At 37.0% G+C, this 9,922-nt stretch overlaps 1 protein-coding gene across 2 annotated transcripts; it reads right to left on the minus strand.

Annotated features, from left to right (window-relative positions):
- Window positions 1-268: 268 nt before the first annotated feature.
- Window positions 269-2,275, minus strand: LOC149546731 (nudix hydrolase 2-like). 2 transcript variants are annotated; one of them, XM_089794650.1, is made up of 9 exons: window positions 2,184-2,275; window positions 1,768-2,067; window positions 1,619-1,684; window positions 1,372-1,509; window positions 1,188-1,265; window positions 1,038-1,088; window positions 906-940; window positions 714-822; window positions 269-613 (listed from the first exon to the last, which is right to left on the minus strand). In XM_089794650.1, exons 2-9 carry the CDS (start codon window positions 1,972-1,974, stop codon window positions 431-433), a joined length of 867 nt encoding a protein of 288 aa, XP_089650776.1. In that variant the 5' UTR covers window positions 1,975-2,067; window positions 2,184-2,275; the 3' UTR covers window positions 269-430. The 2 variants fall into 2 exon arrangements, with proteins under 2 accessions (XP_089650776.1, XP_089650777.1); XM_089794651.1 differs by having other exon boundaries at window positions 1,768-1,975; window positions 2,184-2,264.
- Between the last annotated feature and the right edge of the window lie 7,647 nt (window positions 2,276-9,922).

Raw genomic sequence — 9,922 nt, forward strand, 5'->3', positions numbered from 1 at the left:
ATTTATGTAATTTGTTGAGTAATGAACATGATTCAAACTTTAACATTACAAAAATGCACATATTAAACTTTCTCATTTATGACATTTATACATTTCACATAAGATCAACCATTCATTTATGATATAAATCATAAATAAAAGTTCTTTTCACACTCATTTAAACTAGACAAATGAAATCATAGACTACAAGTTCCTCAAACTTGAAATAGTGACAAATCTTGATTTAAAATGACCATAACATCAAATATACAATACAAATCTCTTTCAATTATTGAAAATAATATATATTTGAAAATCAACTTGCAAAATTACATAAAGAATGAAAAAAATATACTCTATAACAAATTTAACTAAATAGAATGCTCTCACTTCTCATGAAGAAAGCTACTATTATCTACAGATAGCTCAAAATATTACATCAATGTACTTCTTATTCAGAATCAAGGGCACTGCAGTAGAAGGCAGAGGGTTTGCGGGAGTTGGAGGATATCCCAGTGCCTGAAAATCCTTTGCATCGTCCCTTCACATTGCCAACACACACGCCGATCATATTTTTCAGAAGCTTGCTTTGTTGGTTTTTAGGCTGAGATGCAAATTCTTCAATCGCCATCCACTGGAAAAACAATCAAACAATTTGAACCCCACGTAAGACGATATTGCAATATCCAATTAAATAGTGATATTGAATCACCACCACTAATTAAAAAACGTACCTTGGCTGCAGAAACTTCAGTATCTTGCGCAACAATGTTAGAAGAAAGTGATCTTAACATACACACGAAGAGCATATCTGATTTTCCAAAGGGGGCACTGTGACCATCCCTGCAGTTCATTCACCCACAACTATTAGAGAACCATGAAAAAAAATACTGCTTCAAACTCATTATCAATCTGTTTTTGCTTACCTGAACCCGACCACTTGTACAAACTCTGTATCAATCTGTAAAAGTGCAGCAAATAGTTGAATAACTAAAAATGTCAGGAAATTGAATTGCTTAAAAGTGAAAATTCCAAAAGACGAAAGAAGTGACAGTTACCCCTGTTTCTTCCTGAACTTCTCTTATGGCCCCTTCCTTAATGCCTTCCCCCTATCACAAACAAATTGCCCATAAATATATATTAATGCCTGTCTATAAAAATTGCAGTCATTAATTTCGTTTGACGATGTCGAAGTTTAAGCTGCACACCTGGTTAATCCTTCCCGTTGGCATCTTCCACAACCCGGAATCCTTGTAAGGTCCGCACTTCTCCTGAACTACTAGAACCTATCATCATAATTTATGCATCAGATTTGATTATATCGCATTCTAAATAACAGTTGCTAGGGACGGGTAGAAAATTGAGCAGAAGGAATACAAATGCAAACGTTACCTGTCCGTCGTCGTTGAATACAAAAGCTGCAATCCCCACTTGATGTGAAGCATTAGCGGGGATGGTACAAGGAGTTTGGGGAATCCAATACACTAACATCACGTACCAAGGCTCAGCGTGGTGGTACCAAAATCCCAGCTGCGATCCACCGATCATAAAGTATTGATTGAAGCGTAAATAAATGGATTGGAATAGGACTAAAAAAAATTAATCAAGGCGGGTAGCACCAAACTATTGAAGAACCGACCTCGATCGCAACGGGGACTAGCTTTGCCTGTTCCTTGGACACTTTAATCCACACCGCCTTCTTCCCCTGTACAATCGAACAAGTATCATATTATTACTAATTAGGGATTTGTAATTGTATATTATAACAGAGCAGTAATTAGCACTGACCTGGCTCGTCCATAGAGAAAGTGACGCCTTGAGCGAGGCTGCAAAAGGAGAGGCATCGTTGTGCATATTCTCCACGTCAACAACTATGCCCTCATATCTATCTTCATGGGCTTTCAGCACAGCTTGATCATCACATGTTTCCTTCATAACTGTTTCAACGTCGTTAGTGGTCACCGAAACCTCGTTCGCTGTAGTACTGAAAGCCATTCTGCAGCGTAAGCAACGACGTTCAATGTCTCGGAAAATGATTTTTTTGTAAAAGATACGTCTGTGAGTGAGATGAATGGATTTGGTTTCTTCCTGAGCGGGTGCAAACGCAGATTGAATTGAATTAGCAGTGTAAGCAACGACATGCCAACAAAAAAGTTCAATAAGAGATGAAAATAGATCAAAGTAGTGCAGGAACTGATGCTAACCTTGTGAGGACCACTGTAGGCAAGATTGTATTTTGCTTCTTCCTTATCCCTTACAAAAACAAATTGAATCGAACTAGTAGTGCAATATAAACTATGTGGTAAGAACGTAAATATATATATTGGAGGCAACAACTAGAGGATGTTTCTGGGATTTCAGATGACTGCTTCGGCACTAGTAACAACCAACTACCGCTACCCTCCCTTAAGCGTAGCAAAAATGAATCCTGAAAACTTGTCTGCAAAGCAACGACGAACAGCGAGAAATTTCTCATAAAAAAATCTAAGACTATCTTCGCAAATTCGCGGAAATGTATCGTGAATTCTTGTTAATGACCACGTATGCTGCTACGTTTTAATGATAAACATATAACAGTAAAGCGCGTAACAGAATAGTCAATGCCTGAAGGCAAAGCAATTGCACTTTCTGGGGCTCTTATTGAAATTCCATACTATTTCTTCGAGTTGACATTTTGGAAAATAACATAAATACTGTAGAAAAAGTTTGAGGCTTCCTAAACCCCAATTTTTTTTCCTTCACGTCATGCATCGTTTCTTCCTTTATCACTAGTTTTTTCCATCGTATGGTCAGGTAAATTCTTTCAAATTTCCAGTCATATCCGTTCTCATCTTTCATTTTGATTCTGCCGACTGTGACAACTTTATGAGATTTCTATACGCGTGGGATTTAATATATGTGATAATATTGAGGCATTTGGCCCACAACTGTGCACCTAATCATTCAATTTAAATTTGGAAAATCAATATTAAAAATCTAATTGTAATTTATATAAATTTGGTTGTATAGAGGGTCTGCCTCAAAATCTGCTTAGTGGAGGAGGCTTAAGGTTGTGGGTAGTTCCCTATGATCTTGGGTTCGAATCTTGTGACCTGCTTCAATGATGCATTGGTTCTACTAATGAGTAGGTGCATATAAACAAGTGAGACTTATCAATGTATTTACGAAAAACTAGTGTTTACATAAGATAAAATATATAAGTCATCTGAGGCTCACCACTGTGAAAATTAACTATTGCAGTCACTGATTATAAATCTCCTATCATAAACAATTATTAAACTACTGAAAAACGAATTCCAAGCTAATATCAAAAAATAACACAACAGCAACTTCACTTATAAAATACGGAAAGAAACGCACAACACAATGAACACAATATTTTCAAACAAATTGTCTCTGAAAAAACCCCTAAAGGAAAACCAGTCCTACAGATGAGGAATTATATTAAACTTCAACAAATTAAGAGATGCAAAATTCTTTGCCCCTCACTGGCAGAACTCCGACAACCTCCTAATTTCTCCCACTGATATTCCTCACTGCTATTCCCATGTTAACACTGTGCCCTTGCTAACACTGCAAGATTGTTTGCTAACACTATAAACTTACAAACTCATTTGCTAGCACTACAAATGTTTCTCCAAACTTCATTATTCTCCAACTACCCCCCTAACCTCCTTTTATACTGCTCCTGTTGGTAAACCAACAACCAAGATCAATTTACAATCGACGGTCAAGATTAAAACAACTTAACAACCCTAACCAAGTCGGTTTCTAGTTGTTTCTAAAAGTGGTCAATTATTTAACAAATATTTGTCCCTAACCTAACCAATTAGTTAGCAAAATAATTACTTCCTAAATAATAGAAAATGGACAAACAACTATCCAAAGCTAACTAAACTAACACTCCCTCTTAGCAAGGAAGTTGTTCTACATGACACCTAACTTATCTCTGAAGAAGATAAATTTTATCTTCCCCAATGCCTTAGGCAGAATATCTACTACCTGCTCCTCTATAGGTATGTACTATAGCTAGACAACTCTCCATTGTACACAATCTCTAATGAAGTGATATCTATATGTTTATATCTATCATGAAACATTGGATTGTCAGACAACTTGAGGCAACTCTGATTATCACAATGTATCACAATAGTCTCAACCTTCTAACCAAACAAAGCTACTAATAACTTTCGAAGCCATATAGCTTCACATGTTGCCATGCTAGCTGCTATGTATTCTGCTTCTATTGAACTTAGAGCCATAGACTTCTACTTCCTGCTGAACCAAGAAACAACTCCTGATCCCAAGCTAAAACAACACCCTAAACTGCTCCTTTTGTCTGTTGTACTTCCTGCCCAATCTACATTAGTATAGCCTATCAACTTGATACCTTCACCTCAAACATATTTGATTCCATACTCAATTGTACCATGCAAGTAACGCAATACACGTTTGGCCGCTATCCAATGCATTCTCTTTGGTTCAACCATGAACTGACTAAGAGAGTTAACTACAAATGCTATATCTGGCCTAGTGTTGATCAAATACATAAGCGAACCAATCAATTGCCTATATAAAATGGGATCTACATCCTTCTCCCTAGATGTATCTACCTTCCTCCAATTTGTGATCATGGGTGGAGACATGGCTTTCCAATCCTCCATCCCAAATTTTTTCAAGATTTTAATGCAATATTTCCTTTGACCAAAGAAAATCTCCCCATCTGTCTACCACACTTCCATACCTAGAAAGTAGTGCATAAGTCCCAAATCTTTCATCTTGAACTCTTTTGCAAGGTTCCTCTTGCAGTCAACTATGAGCCCTAGTGAACCTATAAGAAACAGGTTATCCACATAGAGAAAAAGAATGAGATTATCACCCCCAACCATCAAGTAGTAGAGGTTAGCATCTGCTTCACTCTTCACAAAGCCCATTTTCGGCAAGTATGTATCAATGTGCTCATACCACGCTCTAGGAGCCTGCTTGAGTTCGTACAATGCTTTCTTCAATCTATACATATCGGTCTCTTTGATGTGTGCTATAAAGCCTTTTGGTTGTTCTGTCTATACCTCCTCCTTTAACTCACCATTAAGGAATGTTGTCTTGACATTCATTTGATGGATCTACCATCCCATCTGTGCTGCAAGTGAGATTACAACTCATATAGAAGTATACCTGGCAACTGGAGTAAATATCTCCACATAGTCTATTTCCTCCTTTTGAGAGAACCCCTTTGCCACAAACCTCGCCTTGTATTTCTCGATGCTACCATGTGTACCATGCTTTATCTTATAGATCTAGCATGATCCAACAACTACTCTATCTGTTGGTTTAGGAACTACCTCCCACACATCATTCTGCATTATTGAGGAATACTCCTCAACCATAGCATCTTTCCATTCCTAATGCTTCGTAGCCTCTTGATAGCTAGAAGGCTCACTATCTACCAACTGACTAACTAATGCCACATAGTCATCAAACTTGGCTAGTTATCTCCGTTGTCTCATACTCTTCCTAGGAGCTCCCACAAACTCCTGAGTATCCCTTTGTGTATCTGGAACCTCATGGTTCTTGTTGCCAACTGTAGAAGATGAAATGTCAACTTCTGAGTCCTCTAGATGCATTTCCTATTGCACCTGTTGCTCCATACTCTATGAATCTTCACTACCTAAGTTTACACTCGTACTGGTAAATGTACTTGACCTTTGATGACCTTGACTTGGTCTAGGAGCTTCTATTGGCTACTCACTCTGATCATCTGCTGGCAAATCTCTAGATCTCCTGAATGTCTTGTCCTCCATGAACTTGACATCTCATCTGACAATAATTCTTTTAGTCCCTAGAATTAAAATCCTATATGCCTTTGAGGTCTCACTATACCGAACAAAGTACCCCCTCTCTATAGTTTGATCTAACTTTGTATGTGTATCTCCAAGAATATGACAATATGCCAAACTTGTAAATATCCTAAAGTGACCAACATCTGGCTTCTTCCCTATGAAAGCCTCCTCTGGTGTCATCTTCCCTAACACCTTATGTGGAACTCTATTCTGAATGTAGACTATTGTATTACATGCCTCTTCCCATAAGTAACAGGGCATGTCCTTGTCATGTAGCATAGCTCTTGCTACCTCCGATATAGAACTGTTCTTCCTCTCAGCAACTCCTTTCTATTGTGGATTGTAAGGAATAGTCAATTCTCTCTTGATTCCTTCTCTGGTATATAACTCCTAGAAGACATTTCCTTTGTACTTGCCTCCATTGTCTAACCAAAGAACCTTTATCTTCTTTCCTATTGAATTCTCCACAAGAGCTTTAAACTCTTAGAATTGACTAAAAACATCATCTTTAGTCTTCAAGAAGTATATCCAACTCTTTCTAGAGAAATCATCAATAAAAGTAACATAGTACTCATATCCTTTGAGAGATTTTGTTGACATTGGTCCACAAACATCTAAATGTACTAGATCAAGAACACCCTTAGATCTAGTGTCACTCCTTGGAAAAGATGCTTTTGCAAACTTCCCCAGCACACATCCCTTACATACATCATCATGCTCTGTGCTCACCTCTGGAACACCTGTCACCATCTCACAAAGTAATCTAAGTGTTCTATGATGAATATGGTCCATCCTCCTATGCCATAGCTCTCCAAGATCTCTAGGATTATTGTTGCTCATGAGTGCCTTAGGAGTATCAAAGTGCAATCTATAAAGGGGACCACTCCTAACTCCAATAGTTATGGATGATTCCCAATCCTTGTGCTTAATCAACACATTTGTCCCTCTAAAGAGTACATTATACCCCCTATCCTGAAGAATAGATACATAAATCAAATTCATACCTAAGCCTGGAACATGCAACACATCATGAAGAGGAATTATCTTTCCATTCTCCCTCTGAAACTAAATAGTCCCTTGCCCACTTAGGTTGAATTTGGACAAGTTTCCCATAGAAATTTGGATGTTGGTGTCCTCCTCCGTGTAACTAGAGAAGTACTCTCTAACTCCTATCATATGAAATGATGCTCCACTATCTATATACCAAACACATTGTGAGGTTGAGTTAACCATACAAGCTATGAGTGCAAACTCATCTTCCATTCTACTAGAGAGTTCTTTGGCACTTGCTAAAGCTGCCACCTACTTCTTACCCATCTTCCTCTCTACACAATCACTAACATAGTGGCCAAACTCGTGACATCCAAAGCACTTGACCTTAGAAAGGTTCTTCTTCTTCTTCTCACTTTGTGAGTTTGATCCTTTGCTAGATCCCTTCTTTCCTTTCCCTTTACCTGCTAGGGCAACATTCTCTTGTTCCACCTCACCTTTTTGACTCTTGTTGGCCCTATTGAGAAGACTTAGTCTAAACTCCTCCTGAGTGAAATCAGTCCATAGTTGATCCCAACTCGGTAAAGTATCTCGTCCACTCATAACTTGAACAATGACACTCCATTGTTTAGTAAACCCATTTTGGGCTATCCTCACTAGCTCATCCTCACTGGGGCTATCTCCAATAGCTGCTAACTCATCCTTGACAAGTCTGGGCCTAGTAAGGTAACTTGTGACATCTTCTCCCTAGTTCATTTGGGTATTCTTTAGCTTCTCTCTAAGAATCAACTTCCTGTTGGTGGTAGCGTTTTGGTACAAATTCAGAATGGCATCCTAGATCTTCTTCATCGTATCTAGCTCTAAGATATGTGGAACAATATGATCCTTGACACCATCAAGGATAATCCTCCTTGCTTTGGCATCATCCTTCTTATGTGCTGCAAGTTGTGTTGCATCCATTGGTATAGGTACAACACTGGTAACATGATCCTTGATAACATTCTCTTCTAACAATAAAGAAATTTTTGCCTTCCAAACACCAAAATTTGAGGCACCATCCAATCTTTCCTGATCTCTCAAACCAATTGAAGCCATCTCAAGGGTTTTAAGCAATAGTAAATCTAAAGAGATCAAAATTTATTTCCTAGGCCAAAACTCCTTAATAATGCTCTGATACTATGTTAAAATTAACTATTGTAGTCACTGATTATAAATCTCCTATCATAAACAATTATTAAATTGCTGAAAAACATATTCCTAGCTAATATTGAAAAATAACAAAACTGCAACTTCACTTATAAAATACGAAAAGAAATGCGCAACACAATGAACGCAATATTTTTAGACAAATTGTCCCTGGAAAAACTCCTAAGGGAAAACCAGTTCTATAGATGAGGAATTATATTAAACTTCAGCAAATTAAGAGATACAAAATTCCTTGCCTCTCACTGGCAGAACTCTAACAACCTCTTAATTTCTCCCACTGATATTCCCCACCACTATTCCCACGCTAACACTGTGCCCTTGCTAACACTGCAAGATTGTTTGCTAACACTACAAGCATATAAACTCATTTGATAGCACTACAAATGTTTCTCCAAACTTCATTATTCTCCAAATGGCCCCCTAACTGCCTTTCATAATACTCATATTGGTAAACCAACATCCAAGATCGATTTACAATCGACGATCGAGATTAAAACAACTTAACAACCCTAACCAAGTTAGTTTCTAGTTGTTTCCAAAAGTGGTCAATTATTTAACAAATATTTTTCCCTAACCTGACCAATTAGTTAGCAAAACAATTACTTTCTAAATAATGGCAAATGGATGAATAACTGAGCACAAACATTAAATAGGCCACACCAACATGAAAAACTTTACATATACAAGTAGACATGAATTCATCTAATCAGAGTCACGAAGAAGATGCAACAACCAAAGAGGAGGAAGAAGACACAACATTTCTTGGCATTTAAACTAGGTCAACTTCTTTAGTGTCTTACCTAAATGTTCCTTCATTTGTTTCTTTGATATTTGTATCCTACTCTAATTTTAAAAGACTTGTACATTAGTACATTCCCATGGTTTACAGTTTTCCTTAAATTTTGAATGATTCATGTCCTTTTAGGTTTACAGTCTTCAAGAACTATTCTTTCATTTTTTCCCATTATGTTCTTTACCATTTCAGTTTTGACTACCCTTATAAATATACATCATCATTGTCTATATTCTCTTTTAATGCTTTTTAAATTGTTTTTTATTAGAGGAAATCAATTTTAAGAGGGATGATAAGCCCTATACAAATATATTGTTAGGGGGACCTAGAACCCTAATAACTACAAAAGAATTAGTAATACACACTAGTATCTAGCCAAAAGTGAAACACCAACCTAACAAAAGAGCATAAGAATTAAAAACTACACTATGAGGATTTTACAAGTATCCCTGAAATAAATAGCCTAAAGAAGGTTACAAAGTATGAGATGTATCACACACTAATAACATTGTATGTGGTTTTGATAGGCTCCCCAAACCTTAAAAACCATCATCAAATAGTTACACATTGTAAATCTCACTCAAACATAAGTTTTCTCATGAGACTCAAAACTGTAAACCTTGAATGGGATTTTAAAATGATCCACCAAACTTAAGTGAAGAAAACTAACATGATTACTCATTATAGTTCTATCTACAACTATGGCATATTGGAAGGCTCCCCAAACCAAAATACCCATCCTTTGAAAATATATACACTAAAAAACCAGGTGACAATTAGGGATTTTTGGAGCCTCCCCAAACCAAAATAACCATCCTTTGAAAATATATACACTAAAAAACTAGGTGACAATTAGGGATTTTTGGAGGCTCCCCAAACCTTATTTGGGTATGTGAATGTCTCTCATAACCAAATAAATTAACCTATATGGAATAAACCATAAAGAGAACATTGAAAAACTCTTGGCATTTAATATGATACCTAAAATAATCTAAGGGTTTTAAGAGTATCGCTTAACATACAAAGAGGATTTTGACATAGGTCCCTCAACCAAGAATTTGTTGCAAGGAGAGAACCATCCCTCCCCTAAATCCACCCATAACTCCCCAACAAG

The sequence above is a fragment of the Cupressus sempervirens genome, chromosome 7 (assembly GCF_028749045.1).
Source record: "Cupressus sempervirens isolate cs-2001-9-10 chromosome 7, ASM2874904v1, whole genome shotgun sequence".
Taxonomy (NCBI): Eukaryota; Viridiplantae; Streptophyta; class Pinopsida; order Cupressales; family Cupressaceae; genus Cupressus; species Cupressus sempervirens.

What these genes read in the sequence shown, in the direction of transcription:
- LOC149546731 (XM_089794650.1), bottom strand. Translation starts at nt 1,974, where the DNA reads ATGGCTTTCAGTACTACAGCGAACGAGGTTTCGGTGACCACTAACGAC. An exon ending in CAACGGGAAGGATTAACCAG is followed by an intron (nt 1,089 to 1,187) that starts GTGTGCAGCTTA and finishes TGTTTGTGATAG; the next exon opens with GGGGAAGGCATTAAGGAAGG. An exon ending in GTACAAGTGGTCGGGTTCAG is followed by an intron (nt 823 to 905) that starts GTAAGCAAAAAC and finishes AATGAACTGCAG; the next exon opens with GGATGGTCACAGTGCCCCCT.